The sequence below is a fragment of the Lepeophtheirus salmonis genome, chromosome 5 (assembly GCF_016086655.4).
Source record: "Lepeophtheirus salmonis chromosome 5, UVic_Lsal_1.4, whole genome shotgun sequence".
Classification (NCBI taxonomy): Eukaryota; Metazoa; Arthropoda; class Copepoda; order Siphonostomatoida; family Caligidae; genus Lepeophtheirus; species Lepeophtheirus salmonis.
Genome location: NC_052135.2, coordinates 14829538 through 14856234, shown reverse-complemented (window position 1 = coordinate 14856234; position 26697 = coordinate 14829538). Strand labels below are relative to the sequence as shown.

General features: G+C 29.9%; 2 protein-coding genes across 8 annotated transcripts in view; one reads left to right on the top strand and one right to left on the bottom strand.

Moving 5' to 3' along the window:
• LOC121117629 (cell adhesion molecule Dscam2) overlaps positions 1–23874 on the top strand; it is a 217844-nt gene extending 193970 nt beyond the window's left edge. For both annotated transcript variants that reach the window (XM_040712072.2, XM_040712070.2), the window contains exons 16-33: positions 1480–1689; positions 1759–1858; positions 4934–5130; positions 6036–6167; positions 6411–6559; positions 6615–6769; positions 15521–15696; positions 15769–15884; positions 16078–16273; positions 16717–16834; positions 20715–20893; positions 21410–21679; positions 21734–21882; positions 21952–22234; positions 22310–22421; positions 22482–22660; positions 22724–23115; positions 23179–23874. In XM_040712072.2, the coding sequence (XP_040568006.2) occupies positions 1480–1689; positions 1759–1858; positions 4934–5130; positions 6036–6167; positions 6411–6559; positions 6615–6769; positions 15521–15696; positions 15769–15884; positions 16078–16273; positions 16717–16834; positions 20715–20893; positions 21410–21679; positions 21734–21882; positions 21952–22234; positions 22310–22421; positions 22482–22660; positions 22724–23115; positions 23179–23397 (3332 nt within the window). In that variant the 3' untranslated portion in view covers positions 23398–23874. The remainder of the gene's footprint in view (positions 1–1479; positions 1690–1758; positions 1859–4933; positions 5131–6035; positions 6168–6410; positions 6560–6614; positions 6770–15520; positions 15697–15768; positions 15885–16077; positions 16274–16716; positions 16835–20714; positions 20894–21409; positions 21680–21733; positions 21883–21951; positions 22235–22309; positions 22422–22481; positions 22661–22723; positions 23116–23178) is intronic.
• On the bottom strand, positions 16629–20787 carry LOC121117630 (uncharacterized). Of its 6 annotated transcripts, none has more exons than XM_040712076.2 (3): positions 20175–20634; positions 17687–20121; positions 16629–16877 (listed from the first exon to the last, which is right to left on the bottom strand). In XM_040712076.2, the coding sequence occupies exons 1-3, from the start codon at positions 20455–20457 to the stop codon at positions 16830–16832; spliced, it is 2766 nt and encodes a 921-aa protein (XP_040568010.1). In that variant the 5' UTR covers positions 20458–20634; the 3' UTR covers positions 16629–16829. The 6 variants fall into 6 exon arrangements, with proteins under 6 accessions (XP_040568010.1, XP_071744403.1, XP_040568009.1 ...); XM_071888302.1 differs by having other exon boundaries at positions 17687–20109; positions 20175–20598; XM_040712075.2 differs by having other exon boundaries at positions 17573–20121; positions 20175–20579.
• Positions 23875–26697: the final 2823 nt, after the last annotated feature.

The window sequence follows — 26697 nt, the reverse complement described above, 5'->3', positions numbered from 1 at the left end:
TCCGAATCTGAATTCTAAAATTTCGTGAGATGGATGATCAAGTTAGAAGTATTTTTCTTGGATTGCCTCGATCTTCCTTTCACGAGGCAAGACGTCATGAAATTGCCATTGAAATTGGGGAAAAATATAATGATAATGTAGACTATTTGCTAGTACACCCCATAAAATACGAGATCACAACAAAGTGGAACAAAAATCCTTGGAGATGCATACTTTTACAAATTGATGTTTGTTTAAATTATATATTAATATTTATCTATAATATAAGCCATTTTATCAATATGTATAATGAATAAGTTATAAGGGTTTAAAGAAAAGTGTCGTTTTTCATCATTTTTCAGCCTAAAAATGGAAATATATCGAGTTAAGAACCAGATATAGAATAAATAAAAATGTTGTTTTTTTATTATAAAATAAAAACACTTTTGCATCAGTTTTATTTCTCCTACTTTTAAATAGGGGATAGTTTTTAGGGTATAAAATGACTCAGAACAAAATTACTCCCAAAATAATATAATCCCTGATATTTCATAATTTAGATGACAAAGAAAAAAACTAAGATCCTTTTTGGATTCTGCACTTAAAGATAAATTCGATTATTGTCTTCAATTTATTTCTACAAAATTTGCCCTCAATTGTTCCTCTGCGTTATGCATTTTGTTATCTTGATTATAATTGCCAAAAAATATTTCCTTAATAAAAAATATATTAAAATGAAGGATCTTCTTGGAGACATAAATAATTTTTTGAACAGTGTTATATCATGGTTAAAATTAAAGAACAAACCTTACATTATGATATAAAAAAACATTTCTAAGCCATAGACTGAAAACAGGAGTTCTTATTGGCCGAATTTCTTTATAAGACCGTTTCAGACCGTGGTTTTGCCCAATTAGTTGGGGCTTACTATAAAATAGTTAATAATCTCTCTAGTATTTTCTGCCTGAAATACAATACTATTAATAGATATATATATATCCAAGCTTACGGAAAATTATAAAAAAATAAACATTTATCTATCAACTTTGACAGTGAGTATGAATACCCCTGCAAAGAAATGGTTTTAAACCATACTTAATATATTGTAATTAAATTACTTCTTTTTACATAATATTTGATAAGTATCAATTATTAGCTAGCTTATGCATGAAATTATATTCATATTGATGGAATAAATAAGAAGTTGGTTTCTTCATTCCTCCTGTTAAAAAAAAAAATAGTTTTTTGTTTGGTTATCTTCTTCTTATTGTTTTTACAACCAAAATTGTTTTTGTGTGTGTGTAGGTATATGAATATGAAATGAGAAGAAGTAAAATTTCTCGTTTTCGTTAATAGTTTTGTATACATGTATAATTCTAAGGTAAAACCATTAAAAGTTTATTTATTTCCCGAATAAAAGTAATGCATTTAATAAGAAATTGTTGATAATATAAACATATTAGTTTATATAAGTCATGTATGTATATTGAACCCTTTCAGAAGCCAATGTTCGAACCAATGGAAATCGCCGACGGATCCCTTTGCTAGAACTAAGCTCCCAACGCCCTGTTTATAGAAACTACAAGCTACTCATTAATGGAACACTGTATATACGAAAGGTTACGGATACGGATGAAGGCTCTTTTTTATGCGAGGCAGAGAATGGAGTTAATGAGCCATTAGGTCAAGTGGTTCATTTGAAAATAAACGGTAAGTTATTTATACATATTTTAAAAATACTTTATTTTAGATTAAATATCTTTCATATAACTCCTATAGCACCACCAAAGTTTGAAAATAGCCATGTTGGAGTCATTACAGGCCGAATGGAGGAGGCGATTGAGCTCCAGTGTGTTGCATCAGGAGACGATCACATCAGGTATGCCTTTTTTTGTATGCATATATGTCGTGAACAAGTTGGAGTTCAAAAATGAGATGAATACTTATTTGGAGTGGAGGTGTAATGAGGATGTTGGATATAAATTAATTCTTAATTTTTTGCTAATTTGATGAAATTGAACAATTGAAAAGAGTTGAGTGACACATTATAAAGTTCAAACGCTCACGGTCTTACTAATCGTAAATCTGTAATTTTAATAGATTAATACGAAATGATAGCATAAAGGAATAGTTGAAAATTAAAATGACTGATTACATAATTAAAAAAGTCATTTCAAGAGCAAGAAATTGTAACTTGCAGAGGCTGTTTATAGAAGATACAATTTGAATAAATTGTATAGATAAATACAGAGGTGAGTGTATAAATATTGAAACAAGAATTCGCAAAAATATTGGATTATTTAAAACAAGTATAAAAAGTTTGTAGGAGAATATCTCTAGGCATTTTAAAAAGTCCATGCATCTTACAAAAACATAGCATTTCTATAATGAAAACATATCTTTTTGTAAATAATATTTATTCTAAAAATTTGTAAAAGGTGCATAACTTGAATAAAATATAATAAAAAATTATTTACATATGTCTTTTTAAAAGGTGTTCTATAAACATTTAATAACAAAGTGTTTCTTTTTCCACATAATCCCCCCCCCAATGTTCTACTAATATAACTAAACACCGTGAATTAGAAATAATTCTAATAAAATATACAACTCCTAATACCTCTGGCTAGACAAAGAAAAAAGGATTCAAAATGTATTTAAGCCCCAGAATTAAAAAAAACCTGAAAAAGAGGAGGGTAATCAATTGACACAGTACTTGCACCTCTTTCTACTACTTTTAGTTATTTTCTTAACAAAGGTACAAGAACTCAAAACCTGATATATAGCTCTTTTTAAAAAAAAAAAAATTTTTTTTAAGTTTAGAAAATAAATATTTCTTTATATATATAAGATGACCTTTTTTTGGATCTAAGGTCATTCTTTTTTTCTTTCCTTTTTTTCAAATCTTTGTCCACTGTTCCCTATCGTCATTTATACCAGCTTGTTATATTATTCAGTTCTACATCACGTCGTTGAAAATGAATTACATTTTATTAACATCTACAAAGTACTTTATACATTTGTATTTGTGTATGATAACTAAAATTTCTTTGTAGAAACAATAAAATGGCCAATATATATATTTTAAACAAAGTTGGATCAACCAGAAATTGAATTTTTGTTCTTTTGGAAATGGAAATTCTGTATAGAATAAACATATTAATCTGTTTATTTATCAGAAAGAACAAATTATGAACTAGACATGACTAGGAATTCTCACAGGAGCACGTGTCTCAACATTTTTAACTTCAAGAATAAGAAGCTTAAAACTGAAGAAATTAATTAGATATATGTTTTTTGGGATGCTGATTCAGAAACCGAATAAAAATTATGAAATTTCAAATTCTTAGCTTGTTTTAGAAGATGTTAGAAGAGTTATTCGAATATTTGAGTATAAGCCCGATGTCTCCCCAGCAATTTTTTTTGTCTCATATAAAAATTGGAATTCTTAACTTTCAAACTATATTGACTTGTATTTGATTTGAAGTAAAAATATATTATTTATTCTTATCTTGATGCTTGTTCATAATTTTTTTTATGTTGACACACTGCACATTCAATAAAAGCTTTAGAATTGATTCAATGTTGTTCCAATTACTTCGTACTTTTATGTACATAAGTTTGTAGGAGCCATTAATTGAATAAAATAGTACATATGGATGTTTTTTCTTTCTTTCTCCCTACTCCTGATTAATATTTATAAAATCCTGGCTTTGTAAATTAAGAAATCATTGTTGAATTCTTTTATGAGGAACAATAAATAATTAATTAGAACTTGTCCCTTTTCATACCATGATATTAATTACCGCCACTATTAATATCCTTATCATTATTGCAAAAAGCTGTATAGAAAAGCAGGGAGCTTCCTTTTCAAGAATATGAATTTAATTCAATATAATATACGTATTTTTAAATATCCTCGTGAACTTGATGAAAATTATAAAAATTAATTGTAATAAAAAATTTACTACACGCTACTTCATGTTGAAGTGCTTACAAAATAAAATAATTCAGCATTTTTGTTGTTGAAAAGATATTAACATTAATTATGAGTACACATTACCTTGTAATTTTTTTTTATTTTAATTACAATTCCAACACGCGATGTTCAGTTCATATCTATTTACATATAAAGGGAATTCAATATATATTTATGTGACTTGGCTTTTTTAGAGCCCACTAATCCAACTTTTTTATATTATGTAAACATACGGAACAGAAGGGCTCTCATGTTTTCAATGTACTTCTAATTCAATATTACTTTTTTTATAATAATCACACCCAATTCATTGATTTTTTATAATTGTCAAGAAAGGTTCTTATTTCAAATTTAAGGATATGTTTTAAAAAGTGTAGTATACTTAAGCTTGTGAAATGAAAAAGAGACAATTTGACAATTTAAGTAAATTAATTTGCTATATTCGAATAATTATTGGTATTATTTTTTTTTAATCAGGAGTGAAGCAAAACAATAAAACATCTCTTTTAATAATAACATCTTCATTTTTAAGTCCTTAATTAAAAAATGTCATTCAAAGAAACGTTAATATTTGTTTTTTTTTCTATGAAAAAAGGTCATCAATTATTTTCTTCAATTCTACTCAAAAATTTGTAATTATTTATTGATTAATATTTGGGAAACGTTGAAGTTCTTAGTTTCAAACTATCTCGTCTTCTACATCTATAATGACATAGAAGCAAGTGAAATGGCTGTATTTTTGTGAGTTTCTAAACCAAAGCATGGTACTTGAGAGCTTTTAAATGGTGACTCTTTTATTCAGTAAAAGCGTAAGATCATTTCCAAATTAATTAAGCTTCATTAGAGACTACTAAGTGATGAAGGAACTTTGCTATTAACGGAGTGTTGTTGAATAACTGTGCAATACACAACGCTTCCCACTCACGAATAATATTCTTACAAACATATTCTTTATGTAATCTTTTTTTTTTATAGTATGACATGGCGGAAAGATGGTCGCGATTATTTAACAACTCCTGGAAAGAGTCGTACGACGGAAATTCGTGAATTGGATAAAGTTACGTCCAAGTTACGTATCGAGAATGCGAATATTAATGATGCCGGGAAATATTCATGCCTTGCGTCAAATGCCTTTGGAAAGTCGAATTATGCCATGGATGTGACGGTGTGGGGTACGTGTATTTTTTTTTAATTCATGATTTTGAGCATAGATGAAGGAGAATCATTTTATAGCTTTAGTTGTAAAAAATATGGCAGGTCAGTATGTCTTTAAAAAGTAAACCCAAAATTAACGTGATCCATCTGACAATGGTCAGGAGAAGAGAGAGTCATAACACATTATTAGATTATCTGTAAACAGCTATAGAAGGAAGAATATGAATACAGTATTCACTCTGTATCTAGCAAGGATATAGGTAAAAATTGCTACGCTGTTGATTTTAAACTATATTCCGAGTCCAACAAGGACTTACTCTTGTGCTACATTCCATTATCCATCAGCTCACGCAGTTAATACTTAGATGTTACATCCTAAACAACTAAAGAATAATGATAATAGCTTTGGAAAATAAAAATCCTCTTTAGGTTGTAGCTATGAAAAGTATCACACTCGTCAAAGGTCATAACTTTTACAATTATATCCATAGCTTACACATTTTGAGGAAGTTGAAATTTGACGTTTATAATTAAGATGTTTACATATCATTTGTAACAAAGTTGAAGCCCTATCACCAACATTCGACCTGTCAAATCCATTAAGTTACAAACAAGGAAATAAAAAATAGTGAAACATGATAACTCTTTAACAAGAACTCTAAGCGAAAACAATTGTTGATTTGGCCAAGAAAAGAAAACATTTTCTGTGGCAAATATATGATGACAGGGAAAGAAAATAAAAATATATATGTGAACATATACTACTATTCTAAAGAAGAAGAAAAACAAGATTTCCTTTACTATCATAAACACAACTTTTTCACTCAAAAGACATAGATATATCGATATTTATATGTAATAATATTTATGGATTCTTTAACGATAAATTCGACATTATGATGTTCCTCTTCTTATCCCTTAGAGCCACCTCCTACGCCAAGCAACGTTACAATCATGGATATATTGAGCCGAAGCGTCAAAGTTTCATGGATCGGTGTGGAGCGTTCTACTCCAGCCATTGAAAGAATCGTTATACAATGGAAAGAGCAGAGTGGTAAGATGATGTTCACATCATATAAAAAAATTGTAACAATAGCGAGCAATTTTATAAAATATTGTGTAGGATTTTAAGCAAATATCAGAATTCGCCTCTTCTTTTGTTTACCCCCCTCCCTTTTTTTTTGTTTAGTGAGAGGAGAAACATTTGTTTGCTCATAATTTATGCATGTATTAGGTACAATTTTTGGAGGGATTTGGTTATTCTATTATATTTATATACATATCCTTCCATTATCAGAGAACTGGTATCCAGAGGGAAAGCAAAATATCCTTCCAGGAGTCATGTCCGAAACCACAGTTCAAGGACTCCGTCCTTGGACAGTCTATCATCTCCGAGTCTTTGCTGAAAACCAACTTGGAAAAAGTAAGGAAGGAAAGGTTCTACAGGTAAATTGTAAAGCATGTTCATATATACGTTCAACAAAAACACATCTCATTACAGTTTGTAACGAATGGGGAAAAACCAGGTGGTCCACCAAGGAATCTTAGAATTACGGGTCTAACGTCCACTTCTTTAGAAGTGACTTGGGATGATCCAGATCCTAAACTAATTCATGGTCCAATAGTCAGATATAACTTGGGATACATGGAGTATAGGTACGTTGTACTTTTTGAATTTTTTAAAAGAATAAGCTTCTTGGTACTTAAAACCTTATTCATGTCAAACACCTACCACCCCCTCACTTTTTATTCATGCAATAAAATAAAGGAAATAGGGAAGAAAGGATGTAATATATACATTAAAGACGAATCTACAGGATTCTTTTCTGTTAGATGATGCCTCCCAACGGAAATATGAGGCAATTTAAAGAAGGAAATGTATCCTTCTATTTAAATACATTTGTACAATGCAAACATATCTAGGTATTCAAATATATGTATCTACATTTTTTAATCTTAACAAATGAAGGGGAAAAAATAAGGAGTTTTTAATGAAACAATGAAATTCAACTTACTTTTAATATCAATTCAAACTTGAGGTTATATTTTGATACGTTTTTTTACGGACTAAATAAAATCTATAATTGTTCACGGATAGGATAAAGATATTATTAATTAGGCTATCATCCAAAGAAAAAGAATCATTTGATATGTTCATAATAGAGTCTAGGATTTGAGAAATAACATATAAGATGGATCGAGGCAGCTCAGTGGATAATAAGCTTGAGATAAATTGTTCTCTTGAACTCAATTTGCGTAAGTTTGATTCACGGTCCTTCTACCAGAAGAAAATATACAATTATTATTTATTTGGACTTCAAAAACTTTTTTTAGGTCAGATGAAGTAATTGTATTGGAACAATGTTTACTTATATTTGATTAATGCAACTCTTTCTAACCAATTAAAGGAACATTGAAAAACCGAAAATATATAACATAGCGTTATATCACATCAAAATTTCCTTTGTATTTTTTATTATTTTGATTTTAGAGATACAACTGTTCCAAAAAATTTTAAAACCCGATAAAACAACATTTCCTAAATGATGCAATCGTCAATCGAGCTTCACCGTTTTTATAAAAAGAAAGAATTCTTCAATTGACCATAAATTAGAACAACTAGTGGAAGTACCTGCCATTACCTTGCATTTTCTGTGGCAAATATATGATGACAGGGAAAGGAAATAAAAATATAAATGTGAACATATACTACTATTCTTAAGAATAAGAATAAGACATGGATCAACAGATTCTAAGATAGACAAAATTTGATTTTATGATATGGATATGTATTCCCCCTATCTTCTTTTTTTATGACATGCTGAGCTTAAAACTATACAAGTTTGTTGTTAAACTTGATCTAAAGTGACATTTATTAAATTTTTTATTATATATACAATATATTTTCTTTTCTTTTTTAATATGGCTTTAGCAACATTCGCTCGTTGTTGAGAATGAGTTCTAGACAGACAAACTTTGTTTTGTTATGAATTAGCCGTAAAACACTAACAGATTTAAATGCACAAATTTTGCTTTACAATATAGATTTTTATCGGTAATATAGAAGATAACTCCCTAACAGCTACTCAGCGTTACTAACTGTCCTTCATTTTTTAATATAATATCAATCTATATTTATATAAATATTATACATACAGTTATATTTCCCCCGTTCCTTTGACGTAAGAAAAACGAAGGATAAAAGAAAAAAAATGGAGGGAGAGTTGATAAGCGAGCGATCATTCCTTCCTTTTAAGAATTCCAGAATTTATATTTTTCTCAAGATCACCTCGGATCTCCTTTCCTCTGCACCGGATGGTGTTGAGGATTAGAAGAACGCTCAAACCCAAACTCTCAATTTTACTTTAGTTCACCTGCCGGCTCAACGTCGTTATGAGCCAGTCTGGGACGTCTAGTTTCACCCCGTACTTCGCAAGAATATTCCTATCTTGCATTAACGGTAGAACCCCAACAGAGTTAGAAGGCGTCGACATACATATAAATTTTACTCAATAATATAGACTTGTTTAACTGATATAGAAAATACCCACCCCCAAAAAAAAAAAAGCTACTCAACCTGTAAAAAAAGAAAAATGACCGAGTGTCGTGTTTTCAGTGAAGAGTGGGGAGTAAAGTATTTTTTTGTAGAAACAGAGGACCAAAAAGCTAATTGTGTAATACGCGGTGAAAGGGTTGCAGTTTTGAAAGAATACAATCTTCGGCGTCATTATGGAACAAAACAATTATCAACATATTAAAGTTTTATGGAAAGTTGCGAACTGAGAAATATGAGACCATTAAGAAACTTAAAGAAACTTCTTCCCGAGAAAGTTTGCTGAAAATGAATTTGTCACTCTTACAAGTAATAAAATGAGGAAAACTGTTTACTGATGGCAACTTCATCAAAGAATGCTTGATAAAGCAGCAAATGACTTTGTCCTGAGAAACCCGATTTGTTTAGAAGTATCCGCCTTTCGGCAAGTTCAGTTGTGCTGAGATCAGAAGATTAACATGGAATGCTAAACTTAGTTTTTCTTCTTTTTCCCAGAGCTTCTGGCTTGCAAGTATTGTAAAGAATCGTCATTCTTTCAGCTATCAGGCCCCAGTAAAACAAGTTTGATGACCACTGTTTTAAATAATAGTAGCTAAATACAATTTTGCTATCAAGTATATAATTTGATATTTAAAACTTTTTCAAAAATCTACAATCATTTACAAAAAATTAAATTTTCTAGAAAAAAAATTCGGTATCTAAGGTTATTCACAAAAAATAATTTTTTGGAAGAAAATTTAAAAATGTCGAACTGTTCTTCAAAAAAAATTGTAGAAAAAAATTTAATTTCCAATATATTTAAAAAAAAAAAAAAATCATTTATGAAATTTTTCAGTGAGAAATTCAAAAAGTACATAGTTGTTCCCAGGAAATTTAATTTTTGAAAAGAAATTTGAAAAATGTAATAACTTCAAGTATTAAATTTTTTGGAAATAAATTTGAAAAATGGAATTAAACTTCAAATATTATTTTTTTTGGAAATAATTTTGAAAAATGTAATTAAACTTCTATTATTAAATTTTTTGAAAAACAATTTCAAATATTAAATTTTTTGAAAAACAATTTCAAATATTAAATTTTTTGAAAAACAATTTCAAATATTAAATTTTTTGAAAAACAATTTCACCTTTTAAATTTTTTTGTACAAGGCAAAAATTCTTCAATTTTAAGGGAGCCCATTTTTTTTTCATAACCTAGCAAAGTAATAAATAAGAATCAGAATTGCAATTAATCGTCCCATCACTAATGATTAATGAGTTAATAAGTATTATTACTCATGAAGGATACTTAAAACCGTACTCTACTAATGCAATAAGTAAATTTTAGTACCTTACCATACTATTTTGAGAGACAATGCCTTCTTGTGGGCGTTCTAAAATTTGGAACGTTTTTCAAGCAAAATAATAGAGACTGGAACGATTTTAAGTCCTACTATATATAAAGGACTGATACAATCCTAGCTAATAAATTTATATTACTTTGCATTAGAGTTTCGAATGTTAGTTTGTCACATTCAAATTGATTCATAGATAGCTGTGAATATCTATACTATATAAATAAATATTAGTGCAATATGCAATTGTTGAGAACGTCATGGTTGTATGTTTATCAAATAATAATTTTTAAAGAATGATTAAAACATTCCTATAGGATGCGGCAAAATCATTTACAAAAGATTATCTGTGGATCTACGGTCGGGAATATGGGTCATATCGGGTCTTTTAGTGAATTTTTCTGAACCCATTGGCGCTGTCTCTATTATTTTTCTTGAAAAACGCTCCAAATTTTAGAACGCCCAACAGAAGGCATTGTTTCTCAAAATAGTATGGTAAGGTACTAAAATTTACTAGTTGCATTAGTAGAGTACGGATTTACGTATCTTTCATGAGCAATAAACTGAACAATAACCAGAATGACAAGAATACTTTTTTTTACTTTCTTATTTGAAAAATGCGTCAAGAGACCAGGTATTAAAGCCATAACGACTCTTGAACAAAATAATTCTCAGTATTTATTCTATGTATTTCTACTGTTATTGTACTATGTGCCATCATATCATGCTATAGCGGATGTAATAACTATTAAGTTTCTCATTTATTTTAATATTAAATATATATAATTAATTTTTTTATTACAGAGTTTAATTAATATGAGATATACATAATATATATCCTTTTTAATTATAATTTATTATATTTTTAAAAAGGCCACATATTGCAAAATGAGTGAAATGACATATTTATTAGTGATGGGACGATTCCCAAAAAAAAATCCCTATTCCGAGTCCAATTATTTAATAGTTTAAATAATAGTTATAAAATACCATTTTGCTATCAGAAGCCTCCACAAAATTATATTTTACGGGGGGAGGAGGCTTGGTTTCTAAAATTTTTTTTGTTTAAAAATCCAAAAATTACAATTTTTGGATAAAAAAATTCAAATATACAATTTCATATTTCATTTTTTTTTAAATCCACAACTTTTCACAAAAAATTTCAAAACTTCAAAAACTCCGAAACTATTCAGAAAGAAATAGTTTTTTTTGAAAAAAAAGTCACAGTTATTCAAAAGCTGAAAAAAATTTCAAAAAATAAAATTTTAAAATAAAACTTTTTGAAAAAAAATTCAAATATTACATTTTTTGGAGAAAAATTTGAACAAAAAATAGCTATTCACAAAAAATTAATTTTTTTTTGAAAATTAAACTAAATTTTAAATTTTCTAGGTTAAAAAAAAATTCCTTAATTTTTTTTTTTTTTTTTGGGGGGGGGTATGTAAAAAATAATATACAGTTACATAACATTAATAAATATGAATCGTAAATTAAACATTATTTTCCCCATGCCAATCCCGATTCCAAAAAAAAAACATGCGATTCCCGATTCCGAATCTGATTAATAGTCCCATCACTAATATTTATTTATTTCTCTCTAAATGTTAGTCTTTTTCCTTCTTTATTTAAACATTTTCATTCATTCCTTAAAGTGAATAAAATTCATTTCGTAAATGAGAGAGATATTTAAAAAAAAAAGATATATGTAGGAATAAAAGAGAAACACCTGAGACACGCACAAGTGCGCGATAAAATAAAAACACGTCTTTAAAAATGAGGGGAAACACATATTAATAGATCTACATATTTATGTAGGCACTAGGGACATTCAACCATTGTTATAATGGCACACTTAAAAAACTTTGACTATTTTTAAAAATACAAAATTATGATCCTCATGAATTTAAAACTTGATGTGCAAAATATTGTTGATAGATGATCTACATACAACGCATTTTGTTTAGCTCCATGGTGGGTAATAATGAGAAAACATTGTACTAGGGGTTGCCTATTTGTCCATTTTCTATTATGATCATAAAGGATGTAATAGTCATAAAAACTTACTTTTTGCACATAAATGTTTCTACCTTATCTTCTACGATGTACATAAAATATAAATTATGATTATTATTCAAGTAGAGGCATATTCTTACTGAGTATGGACATACATAGGTGGAAAGATATAAGTGTATCTATCTCATGATATGATCTTTACGAGGGTATTTTGAAAAGTCTTTACAAAGTCCGAGCAACGGCAATACTAGTTAGTAGCATCTAATTTAAGAACACTTATAAACCGTTCTAATCGAAGATGCAGTGTGCCCATAATGTGTACCAAGCTTCTTTTTAGTTTCCTGAGGCGTTTAAAGGTTAATAGAAATATAAGGTTAGACCATCATGTAATCGAGCTTGCTAGAATTTTCAATTTGATGTTCCGTACTGACTGCTGAGCAAGACAGACATTTATGCCACCGTGGAGTATAGCAGCGGTACTCCAACAACAACAGTCAAGGAAGGGGATACCTACTCTTGGTAACAGTTATACTTTTGGACGTCACTATTAAAAAGCTTAGCTTGGGACACTAATTAAATGCTATTTTAATTTTTTTTACTGGTTTGGCCCAAATGAAATCAAATCGTCTAGAGCTATCTCCAGCTCCTAACTGAGTATTATATGCTTTCTCTATTAATTGAAATATGTGTAAACCAGTGCTCAATTCTGGACTAGTGTCTTTTTTAATGGACCCGGGATGGATACTGATGACTCGAATTTGACTCAGAAAATATGGAATTGACTTCAGTTCTGTTATAAAAAATATTATTCAACAAATATAAAAAAGAAATATTTAGTACAAAAGTTACTTAATAGTTTTAGAGAAAAACCCTCATTCCAACTCTTTCTATTAAGGGTTTTTTGAACGACTCATGATACAATTCAATTGTATGGGGCACTAAAAATTAAAAATTATTAATTGCGAGTAAATTTCCTGTACAAACCTGCAAATTTGTATAATCTTTCTATGTATTTCCCCTTTCTATTTTTTTTTAAATTTGTCTGAACGATTTTGTCTAGTGTAGCTATTTTATTGATTTGTAATCGTAATTTTGTCTTCAAAAATGAGCTGACAGAGGTCATATTATCCATATAAATCATTATTCATAGGTGTTGGTGGAATTGGGGTTATTGATCCGATTTGATACTTCAAAAAAGGCCAATTATTGACGATTCTGATGCATCGGTATACCCCTAATTAATATATATATATATATATACGTTTAATAAGTTTAAACGTACAATATATGTAATAACCCGCCTTTATCAAGGTAACACCGTAATATATAAGCACAATGCCTCTACCCAATGAAAGAAGTGAGCAACAGAAAAGATGAAAAAATTATCTACCTAAATGCAAAAGTAATCTGCTGAAATTTATGTAGTAAACTTTTTTTTATTTAGTCATTATTTTTTAAATATTGCTCCTACAAACATCTTTATTAATTAAAATGTAAATTATTGTTTCTAGTCCATGTCAAAGATTACATTTTCTTTTTATGAAAACATGTTTTGGGATGATCTTTTTTATTAAAGACAAGATATTTCTTTATTTAATTAATGTCGTCATTTTATGTTTGTATTTATAACTTTGACAAAAATGTCGTGGGGATTGTAAACACTTATGCTCTTAGCAGGTAGGTACCTTCTGTACCACAGCTTGAGATCCATTGTCTTAAAGAATATGCAAACAATTGCATCAATTTTATAAAATAAATCCCATTTACGATTTAAATACAGACCTGGTTGATGCACCTAGGCTAGTGACTAAAAATTCATTAAAAAGAAGACAAATTTTTGTCTTTCTTATTTTGTTGTTCTCAAAATTTTGAAATTTAACCATTTTTAAAGTTTAAAATCTTGTCTTTCTTTAAAAAATTGTATTTGTAAAATTAATAAAGTATAAGGAACATGCTAATAACGGCCTTGGTAGACCCATAGCAAAAATTGACAAATACTAAGATATTTTTTATATCAAGCATACTTTGCCGAAGGACTTCAAAGTGGCACAATCTGCTGTCAGGTCCCTATTACCATATAGTCCAATTATTGAATCCCTAATTACATACTATTAGTGTCGTCAAATAAAAAAATACTTTAATTAATGCATGAACCTAATTTTTAATTAAGATTAGTATGTTGATCCTACAAAAGTCAAAGATACATATGATATATAATAGCAATTATCCAAAATATAACTGTGATTATCATGTCATTCATACTATAATTAAATATTGAGTTCCCTCCTAAAATTGTACTAATTACTAACAAACATTGCTTTTGTAAATACAATAATATATTTTCACAAAGTGAGTTTTGTTTTCTGACAAATATATTTTTTTTTAATTTATCAAATTGTATTGGAAAAATAAAAATACAACCAATCTAATTCATTTATAGTTGATTGAGTAAGAAAATACAAAAAACGTTTGGTGTTTATATATACATATGTATATAATTTAATTATAAAAATTATTAAATTTAATTAAATTGAGCAAGAAAAAAACCACTCTCTGTTTTTATAAAATTAGATTAATTTGATTAAAGTCTCAAAAAACCCCAAGAAATAAAAAGGCATAACTCCCAAATAAAAACTAATAAACTAAATTGCACTATCCTTTGCCTTAAATCTATACAGACTTAAATACTATTTAAGTTAGTATGAAAGTAAGCTAGATTTTTTTTTTTTTTCAAAATTTAGTCTAAAATACATTTCTGTCATAAATTATACTTATAAAATCTTTAGAGGCTTCTTAAATTGGACTCAAAGTAGCCAAAATTAAATGTTGCAAGAAAAGAACGATAAATTGTTATATTTCATTTGAAAGACCACACAGAGGCAATATAAGTATGTTAATCAAATAACATGATAAAACTTTTTGGATATTTCAAATCATTCTCTTAATTTGAATAAAAAGCCAAAATGGATTGAAATATATCTATGAAATATTCGGTTGGATGTCCAGGGCGTTTGCAGGATTATATATAATTTTTTTTTTTTTTTTTTTTTTTTTTTTTTTTTGGTAAAGGGAATTTTTTCACAAAAAAATTAAAAAATTTGAAACATTAAACTCTCTGGAAGAAAATTTCATAAATAAAATTTCAAATACTAAATATTTTAGAAAAAAAATTCAAATTTCCATTGCTATTTAAGAAAAAATATCTTCTTTGGAAAAAAAAATCAAATTTCTATAGTTATTTAAAAAAAAATTTGGAATTTAAAAAAAAATGAAATCTTAAATATTAAATTTGTTGTAAAAAAATCTAATATTTAATTTTCTAGTAATAAGCAAAAAATCCTTAATTCAGGGAGGCTCCAGTCCCTCCAGTCCACCCCCTGTGGACGGCTCTATATGCATATGTGATGTAAAAAATTATATAGGCATTTCTCTTAAAGTTATTTTTGTTCAAGTTTATTTTTGTATTTACGTAACTCACCTACATATATTTTCTCCATTCTTCTTAAAGCTCACAAAATTACCGTTTTGTGGATGTGGATAAGTTTGATTCCACAGCAACGAGTTCAAAGTTTATCATAAACCGACTCAAAAAGTATACACGCTATGAAATCGTTATACAAGGGATCAATATCTATGGAGAGGGCCCACTTTCGAGGCCTTCTATTGGTCAAACACAAGAGGATGGTATGATATACATGTAGTTCCTATTTATAGGTGAACATACTTCATATAAATTTCTTGTTATGACCTTTCTAGCACCAGATGGGCCTCCAGAAAAAGTTCACTGCGTTTCTCTCACTCCAACTAAAATACAAGTTAGTTGGCATCCACCTCATGAAAATGTCAAAAATGGAATTATCAAAGGATACAAGGTAAGGATATTTATGAGTTAATAAAGAAATTGTAACGAAATTCATTACACGATTTTTAAAATTAAATTTTCTTTTTGGTTTCCAAAAAAAAAAAAAACCTTTAGTTTGTCAAAAGAGAAAAGAAAAAAAATGAGTGCACATTCCATGTATTCCTTGCATGTGTATATTTTTTTTTTTCATTTGAAATACGTAGGTTCTATATGCCCCACATCCAGGAAGGATTCCATCAAACAATCTTCCTCTTCCCAAGCTTTTACGACTCTCAAGTGTAAGCACTCTCTTGGAAAACTTAAAAAAGTATTCAAACTATACACTGCAAGTGTTGGCGTTTACCAGTGCTGGAGATGGGAAATACTCAAAAGTTATCTCTTGTACGACCCATACTGACGGTATGATATTTACCCACATTGATTAATTAATTATACTTTATATTAATATCAAATGCATTGTTTCTACAAATTCGTTTGAAACATATAATGTGACTTTTGATATCTAGCTATACTGGTGGTTCCATTTACTAATTACTATGATTATATTTTTATATACAAATTGTTATAACTGTGCACATTTGAACTGAGTCTATTAATGGAATTAAAAATATACAAATATATTTAGTGTATATCTATGAACCACAAGTCATATACAGCACATTTTTTATGATCTATATTCTTAATTATAAAAACACATTTTTAATGATCATAATTAATTTACCATATGAAGAAGATGCAAAAAAATATGAGTAAATTAATGTTGAGATTTTTTATATTTAGCTGTTAATGAGTTGATATAATTACAATAAGATGTAGTTAAGAGTTAATATGTATGCTTTCAGTTCCTGGTCCACCTGAGAGGATCCATGCAGTTGTTCAATCTCCAGAGTCGATTATTATAAGCTGGCTACCTCCCACTTCTCCAAATGGAAGGATTGAACGTTATCATATTTATTTAAGGTGAGGTGTCGATGAGGAAACGTCCCTTTGGTGGGATCTTTATCTGTAAAAATAATAAATAAAATGTATATAATTGTCTTGAAAAGCTTACAAATTAACATTTTTTTATATGTGTGTTTTTTTCTTCTTCTTTGTCTTTAATTGAGTTTGCTATTAAAGTATTTTCTTGTAAGCTTTTTACTCGTGGACAAGCAAGAATAGAAAAATGCCCCAAATGAGTACGTACATACATATATCAAGCTCCACTTTTTGATAAACGACCCTATATAATATACATATCTAATACATAATAATGTTCTTATAAACGTACATATGTACGTATTCATTGTAATCCATAGATTTGCAGAATTTATACGTATATATTTTCTCATAGACTACGTATATAATGGCCCATTAATTCATTCTAATTCTATGTATATAGATATACATAACATATATTTTGTATATGAACCCTCCCAAAAGTTAGTGGGGGAGAGAAAAGAGAAAAGAAAAGTCGAGTTTGAAGTGCATATCTACCCATTTATTTCTAATTTGAAGTAACCTTATATATTGATTTAAAAACCGTGTATATCATATACGTATATAAATTCAATAAGCAACGCACTACCAAGTAAAATAAAAATTTAACGTTTTTCTTTTTGGAGATGAGGAGGACTTTTTTAAATTAAAACTTCGAGGATCCCCGGTTTTTTCATCCTCTTCCGAGGTGCCTTCATCCTCTTCAACATCATCTTTTACCTTTACAGTTAAGCCTCCGCCCTCATGATGACCTGGAGATCTTCCACCTCCTGCACTAACTGTTTCTGATGAACCCGGAGGAAGATCACCCTTCTGATCAAAACCAATCTTTACCTCGCGTTTGACTACTCGGCTTTCATCTTGTGTCTCTGGACCCTCATCGATTTGAGGTGTTTCGGCGTAATCGTAGTCAGTGTCTGTTCCACTTGCTTGATATTGATACCCGATGGAGGATGATCTTGATTCTTTGCTATTAATTGTGACAGTTGTGTCATTTGTAGTTGATGATGGTTCAGTTGAGCTTGTTTTGGAAGTAGGGGACGGTGCAGAGTTTGAGGACTCAGATGTAGTTAGAGTTGGACGTCGTTGGCGATCAGGTTCATCTTCAATGTGATGGTTCATCTTTAAAAGCTTTTCAGATCCTTTAAAGAAAGGAACTCGAACAAAGGGAAAGTCCTCTAGTTCTTTAGAATCGTCCACATCATCAAAGTCTTCATCACTTCCAAAAAGTGATCTCTTACTTAAACGCTTCTTAGTTGTTATTTCTGTCAACTCTTCTTCAGATCTATCACTTTGACTTACAATGATACCCTTATCAATATCAATAATGAGTTTCTTTATCTCGTCAATTCCAGTTGCATCATTTTTTGACACTTTGTAGACCGATATTGGAGATTTATCATCCATAATTGGCTCACTTCGTCCGAGTCTATAGAGCTGGAGGGGCTTTGGTTCATTGGTCATGAGCAATGGCTGAGATGAGGGTGCTGTTTCATATACTTCTCCAGATGGACTGAACATTTTGGGGGTATTGTAAAACTTTGGACTAGGCGTATTATAAAACATGGGTTTGGGTCCATTATACATAACAGGAAGTGATGAGGATGGGTGGAGAGGCTCAATGCTTGCTTCTGATAAACCTAATTCTCTTGCTATAAATGGATCTGATACGGACTGTTGAAGGACTGGCGGTTGGGAATATATAAATGGAGATGAAGAAGGCATTATCGGTTGGGGTGCAGACATTAATGGTCCCGAAGTTTGTACACTATAAGGTGAAGGTTGCATAAGCATCATTACAGGAGATGGAGAATATGATGATAATGAGGGGGATTGCATTAACAATGATGACGATTGTTGGGGAAGAGCATATACAAATTGAGGCTTATTCTCTGTAGTATTTTCATCAATATCATCACTTACATCTTCATCTACTTTGTCGGCTTCGGATGATGTTGGATTTAATGAAAATGATAGATTTGGGATGTTGTTTGGAGTAGGAGGCGAATACATAGGAAGATTCATTAAACTCATTGATCCATGAACAGGTGACATTGAAGGGTCAACGAATGAACTTCGTACTTGTCTTTGAGATGCACCCGATGCCAAACCATTGCTGCCTGTTGATCCACCGCCATTTCCTTTTGCCCAATCAAATGAACCTTGTGGTGGGGGAGGCTGTGATGATGGAGGTCCTGAAGGAGGTGAAGAGGATGGCCAAGATTGAGCTGAGCTTGAGGAGGAATCAGGGGACCATGATCCTCCTGATGAAGAAGTAGATGAAGAAGGCCATGATCCCCCTGAAGATGGAGAAGAAGAAGACCAATCACCCTTTGACCAATCCTTGGATTTTGAATCATCGGAAGTCCAGCTGTTTGTGTCTTTTTTCGTTTTGCCGCCCCATGATCCACCTGTTGTGCCTGATCCCATATATTTACTCCAATCTCCTTCGCTACCAGAAGCTGTTGGAGAACTTGACGTTGGAGAACTTAAGTATTGTTTCCAATCTTTATCTGACTGCTGAGTAGATTGACTTGATTGTTGCGGAGGAGGTGTTGAAGGTGATTGAGATGATGGAGGCGGCGATCCTGATGAAGGTTGGGGTGCTGCCTGTCTAAATTTTCTTTTTGTAGTTTTGTTTGACTCAGATGCAAGTGAGCTCATAGTATTCAAAAGTCCTTTGACTTGTGGAACCTCTAAAAGACCCATAATTTTTTTTAGAGATGCCTTTTCTTCGTTAGTTAAAGATATATCAATTTTTTCACTCCCTATGCCTTTGTTGATCATTTCTGATGGTCTCACAGAAGGTGTAGTCATTAGAGTACCTGACATTGGAGAACCTGACATTGGAGTACCTGCCATAGGAGTACTTGGCATTGGAGGTAACATCATTGGTCGACTAATTGGCTGTTTAGCTATAGGAGATCCTCCAAAAGGGTTCGGTATGATTGAGTTTGCAGGTGATAATAAGGTCAAAAGGGATCTTTTTTTTCTGCGATGAGAATTATCTCTATATTCTACTTCCTTCTCGGTTTCGCTCTCATCAGCATCATCATCATAATTAATGGCTAAGTCTACCTTGGCTTTATTTGCATCTGCCTTTGCTTTTTCGACGGCAAGTTGCTCTTTTTGAAGGTCCATAAATGCTTTCAGCATAGAGCCCACTCCACTGAAAGTTGCTAATCCCATACTAGAATTACCTCCTCCACTCATTCCACTCATTTTGTCCATACTACTTTCCATCAGTTCTTTATAATCTGGCATATATTCTGAAGTTGTAAATAAATATTATGAATAAACTTTTTTCCATGAATGCTACTACCTTTGAAATCTTGAGATGTATATTGAGTATAGTTTGGTGTCTTGTAGTTTGATGTGTAGTCCCCAGCTCCAGCTGTTCCAGTTCCAATTGCCATTGCCGATGCTGCTTTATTGCCCATTGTATTGGCTGTAGGTCCAGGAGCATCTGATCCTGAAACTGATGTTCCACTGAATTCCCCACCAAAGTCATTTCGTTTGAGTACAGAGGAGTTACAACATTTCAAGTATACGATGAAAAAAGATATAAAGTAAAATTCCCAGGGAAAACAACGAAAAATCAACATAATTCCTCAATGTTGAATATTTAATAGTTTCTCGGGTATATCTTTAAGGTAGATGTTTTTCCCCCTTTTTGACAATTTTCAAGTGGTTCACTCAAGGCTCCTTCGAAAAGTGATTGCAGGGTTTAGAAAAGAAATATCTTTATATATGTATGTATGTTCGCCATATTTTAAAATAACAATTGTTTCCAAATGTTTTCTTCCCGTCTGTGAAATCACTTAATGCAGATATCGTTTTTCATTTTGTTATTATATTACAGGGCATTATCCCATGGAAGAGATCGGACACATACAAAATATACAAGACCAGCTGATGTACGTTGGATTACAATTGAAGATTTAGAATCCGAAAGACAGTATCAATTTTGGGTAACAGCTGTTACTTCTGAAGGAGAAGGAATGTCATCCAATGTCATCACTCAAACGGTTACCTCTAGAGGTGAGGAATTTTTATCTATCATTTCAAAAATATGTTATTCTGTTATGTGGGTACATAAAAAGATATAACGGATAGTTATATCATCAAAATGATTAAATGGACTGCAGTAAAGGGATCAAACCATAAAATTATTATTGCTTTACTAATAGGAGATTAATGAGATCTTTTATTTGATTTTTATTTCATCATATTCAATGGGTGATCCTGGATTATTTAATCTTCATAAAAAATAAATTATAATTTTAAAAAGAGGATTAAATTTTTCAAAGTGTCATCAATACTCTTCAAATATTTTTATTCATGAGTACTTATCTTCCATCTTTTTATCTTCTGTATCGTTACTACTATACTATAATAAACACCATAATTCCCTTTCATGGGGAGCCAAAAATTTGACACAAAACGATTCAAAAATTTCCTCGTAGATTTTTATTATTATTTTTTGCATCTAACATTTTATTATTTTACTATTATATTGAACTCCTATTGATTAATAAATTATATTATACATTTTAGTTCCAGCAAAGATTTCCTCAATATCTCAAACAGTGTATGGCCTATGGAGGAAGGATATTTCGTTGAATTGTCGCTATGTTGGAAATCCGACACCTGATAAAAAATGGTTGTTTAATGATAGAGAATATTCATGGCTTCAATATACAAATATGTATGGAGAGTCCAATCTTCATATAAAGACATTATCAGAGCAACACAATGGGAATTTTACATGTTTAGTAGAGAATCGTTATGGAAGTGATACAATTAACTACAACTTAAAAGTGCAAGGTTGAGTGATAATAAAAATGAAAAAATTGCGTTGATTTTTATTTTTCTTATTAGTTCCTCCAAAACCGCCCATAGTGGAAGTAAGTCATACTGCTTCAGATACCATAACGGTCCGTTGGAAAGTCGTGAATGATGGCAACTCTCCTATCACAAAAACACTGCTTAATTATAAAGTTACATATGGCGAGTGGAAAGACGAAGAAGTAAACTATATTAAATACCTTTTATATTATGTATCAATTCCTAATACAAATTATTTTTCATGTCTATAGCTTGCTTGGCATCAAAGAGATCATATTTTGAAGGGCTTACATTGTGGGAGAGAATATCATATATATATGATTCAATATAATATCCTTGGCCCAAGTCCTGCAAGTGATGTATTAACCGTACACACCCAAGGGAGTCGTCCCACAGGGCCACCAATGGATAACTTCATTGTTAGCAATGTCACTTATTTTACGCTTAGATTAGACCAATGGGAGGATCATAATTGTGCTATTCTTTATTTTGTTTTAGAATATAAGTTAGAATCATCAGAAACGTGGATTACAGGTTTTGTCTCTTATATTATAATATTTTGTAAATAGCAATTATATATAGATAATATTTCTTATATCCGTTGTCTAGTTGCAAATGATCTTCAACTTCAGTCACGTTATAACATCCGAGGTCTAAAACCTGATACGAAATATAATTTAAAAGTAACTGCTCACAGTCATGCAGGCTCCACATCTGTTAGGTTGGAAAATATACATTTATTTAATCTAATTAATACATTAAGTTTTTTTTTTAATTAAAGATATTCTTCAAAGACTCTTCCTGAAAATTATTCTGGTGCAGCGCCTTTTGGTAACATAGATGATAATAGGCTGAGTCGGGCAATTATGGGATTGGGGCTTAGATCTATTCTTTTGATTATTATATCTTCACTCTGTTTCATCCTTGCCTCCCTGGGTGTTTGTGTATGCCTACGAAAAAGTTAGTAGGAAATTTTAACAAATTTCAAATACAGGCCGATCCTTTATTTCTCTATTTTTTCAGAACATCCACCACATTCTGGCCCAATGGGATATGGTGAGATACCAAAAACATGTGGAATGGAGAGTAACCGTCAGGACCATCAACTATACGCTACAATTCAGAGGAAAGCTGCTCCCATGACTCCCTTTTCTGGTGGAGGTGTCCCTATTTCTACAACTACCTCCTCTTCAACAACTGGTTCAAATTCAAGTAAAAGCAAAAGAGATTCTTCTATTACCCCCGAGAGTGGCGTGGATATATTCCCTTACGCTAGTTCTACCAATAACAATAATAACAATTTGAAAAACAATCAGTACCATCGATTTCATACCCTGGGTCGAATGCGAACTCTTGAAATGGCCGAGTATCAAAAACAGAAGCTCATTCACGAGGCAAACGCGGTAAAAATTAAAGTATGATATACTTAAATATGTCTTGGGTAAAACTTAATTAATTAATTGTATCTATACTTTTAGGAGTCAAAGGAGTATACATTAAGTTTGAATCGGAGGAATCAACGTTTTCGAAGACGTGCATATTCAGAGAGTGAGGAGTATGATACGGATACAAGTGGGGATCGAGAGTTTAATTTCCCACCTATTAGAAGTAGTATTAATGCAAATAGCAGCAATATTAATATTCTAAACCATGCCAAAGTGAACAATCGTAATGATGATCTCCCCCGTTATCGATAATCGCTATCATTCACTCATTCATTACCTTCCTGAGCCATTTTTATAAACAATGTATTCAAAATACCCCTTATTGATGAGGTCAAATGTTTTGCTCTTGTTAAATATTATTAAGAGATAACTTTGTCTTATTTTTAAAACTAAAATGTTAATGTTGTTTGAATTGGATACTTTCTTTCAAAAAATAAAACACATGTTACATAGGATTTTATACAAATGACAATCCATTTATATGCATATATATATGTATATAGGTACTTACCTATTATTAAATTAAAAGAAATGCTATAAATTCCTTTATTCAAAATGGGCTGTGATCACTTTTTTAATAATAAATAAACATTATTACTAAGTATTACATTGATAATAAATATTAATTCATACATGATCTGTGCTTGTTAATATTTACATACATTATAGTTTAGTTACATTTAAATCATTATTAAAATATAATTTGAAATACATTACAAAAAGCTACAATCATATTACTTTAAGTTTTTTCTGATTTGATTATTATGTTTAACTCGGAAATTGAATACTCTTTTAAAGTCTTCAAACCATCAATTTTTCATGATGAATGTGCTTACTGCATGAAAATGTAGTGGATAAAATATCTGATTAAGTAAGAAACTTAATATTAGGACTCGTCTACATTCGTCTGGCTCTGTGGAGAAAGTAACAATCAGATCAGGGGTGTCTGCTGGGTTATATGTATATTTGTTTTATCTTTTTTGTGTGGCTTGGTTTTTAATTTTGTTTTTTGAAGATCCATAGCTGTTCAGACATTATTATAAAATATTTGATTTTTTTCCGGAAAAGGAGTTACAATATTGAATTTTTGTAAAAAAAATTTTCAAAGATTCACAGCTGTTCACCAAAAAATTAGTTTTTTTGAAAAAAATTTCAAAAAAAAATTTCCAATATTATATTTTTTGGAAATACCCTTATTTTTGTGTAAATTTTTGTCATCCTGAGCAAAAAAAAAATCTATTAAAAAACAAAAATTCCCTAATGGGGGGAGAGGGCTACACCCTGTAAAGGCTTCCATCAAGAACGAGTGGACCATGTTCGAGTCAAACTACATAGTCAATACAATTTTAAGATGATTCTATTTCATAAAACCTTTTGTTTACAATTTACTCTTAAAAAATTGAAAAAAATAAAATATGTACCACAAAATAAGATCCACCCTGTGTATAGATTATTTTAATTATACAATATGGTGGAGCTTATTTTTTCAATCTTCGAAATATGATGTATATTATGTCTCAAAAGGTTCCTATCAGTCATTAGTTAATTAATATTATATAATTGGCTAATTTTTAACAAATGAAAAATGTTCAGATGTGGCTCAACGGTCCTTAAGTTTTGATTTCATATTTTTTTTTAGAAATAAGTTGTGTTTATTTTAATATAATCTATACGGTAAACTTTACAAGTTGTCTTTTTTTATAATAACAAATTTAGTTAAACAAAATTTCTATCAACATCAATTAATAATTATTTTAAAAAAAAAAATCTGTATCAACGTTTCCAAAAGAACAAAAAGTGTATTTAAGATTATCAAAAAATCGATGAAACATGCAATAAATAAGCTAATTTGTGATGAAAAATAACATCATTCTGACACAAAGTATATCGATTGTACTTGCAGCTGTATTTACATTAAATTATGCTCAGATGAAATGATATGAATAAGAGTTAATTATATTGATAGTTTAAAACCAAATTATTTTTAATGATTTTTTTTTTCTTGAAAAATGAAACCTAGCTTTGTAATTAATTAGTAGTTAAATCTCTAATTGAATATATTTCCATTTTTGAAGTCAAATTCATTTTTTTACGTTCAATTGTGCTAAATCTATGGAACGTTTTAAAAACTTAAAGTCAATGACTCATTTGATTATAAGTGAAATGATTCTTAATGTAGTATTACTCAAGGTAACTTCAAGTTCCAAGTTATTTCAAGTTATCTTGGTATTACTGATAAGCTGGATTCAAAGGTAGCGGTATACTGATAAGATCAGTCATAATTAATTTTGAAAAAATAAATGTAACCACAAGAAAAAAAATCTGATTTTTTTTGGGATACCTCTCCCTACCCCAACAAGAAAAATCAAAATCTCAATCCTATCATTTCTAGAATTTGAAACTCCAATAGTTGGATATGAGTCTGATTACAAGACTACATTTGTAATTCCTACTTTTAAAAAAAACTTTAATGAAAGAAACTTTGAATCAATTAGGTATATAAACAATCATACGGAGGTGATGCTGTTATAATTTGAACCAAGCTATATTAATAAATGTCCCCGTAAAGATAAGAAGAAAGGTTGTTTGATTCCGAGAGAAGAAGTTCCGTTATTTATGAATTATTTAGATTTTTTAAATATTTTAAACAAATAGTTGTAATATGTAAATTTAGGGTTCTTATTGATCTTTCTTACTACATAAATAAATAATATTTAGGATTTTCTACAAATTCTAATTAAATAATAATAAATTTTAATTGTATTATTTTTCTTACTAATTTAACTTAAATCAAATTTCCGAAACAGGTTTGATATTTAATTCTGATGTGCTACGAGCTAAATTTTGCTTTTCAAATATTTCTGAGCTTGTCGAAAAAAAACTCTAGTAATTATTAGTAATACTCATTACTTGCACTAACTTTTTGCTCGCTAACTAACTTGTCACTAAAAATATCATATTTTTAGAAAAATTATTGAAAAATTGTCATAAAAAATCGTTTTCACAATTTATGTGCTGCAAATTAACTTATAAATTAGTTTTACTTATTGAAGTCGTGGTAATACACTTAATCCTATTAATACAGAAGTCATTTGGCAGTTAGTTATTTAAGCCAATTACATTAACTCCTATTTATCTCTTATGTAGTCCCAAACCATAACTGCCATACTATTTCTTCACAATATTTAAAATTAATTACATATATATTTCGTAATATTAAAATCCTACATGCTATTTTATTAGATACTGTATTATAATATTGCTTAGTAATATTTTATTACAAGCGTAGCTATACATTTATATTAGTGTATGATAAAGCTTTAGTGTATGATAGCCGATAGGTCAAAAAATTCATATAAATATTATATAAACGAGGGATCAACATGAAATTGTTTTCCTGTCCTTTTGGAAACCGAGCCTAAGTATAGAATAATAACCATGTAGATAAAATAAAATAAAATATGTATTTTATCTAGAGGTGGAACGATTATTCGAATCTGAGAATCGGGTGTTTTTTCTGGAATCGACATTGGGAAAAATAATTTTTAATTT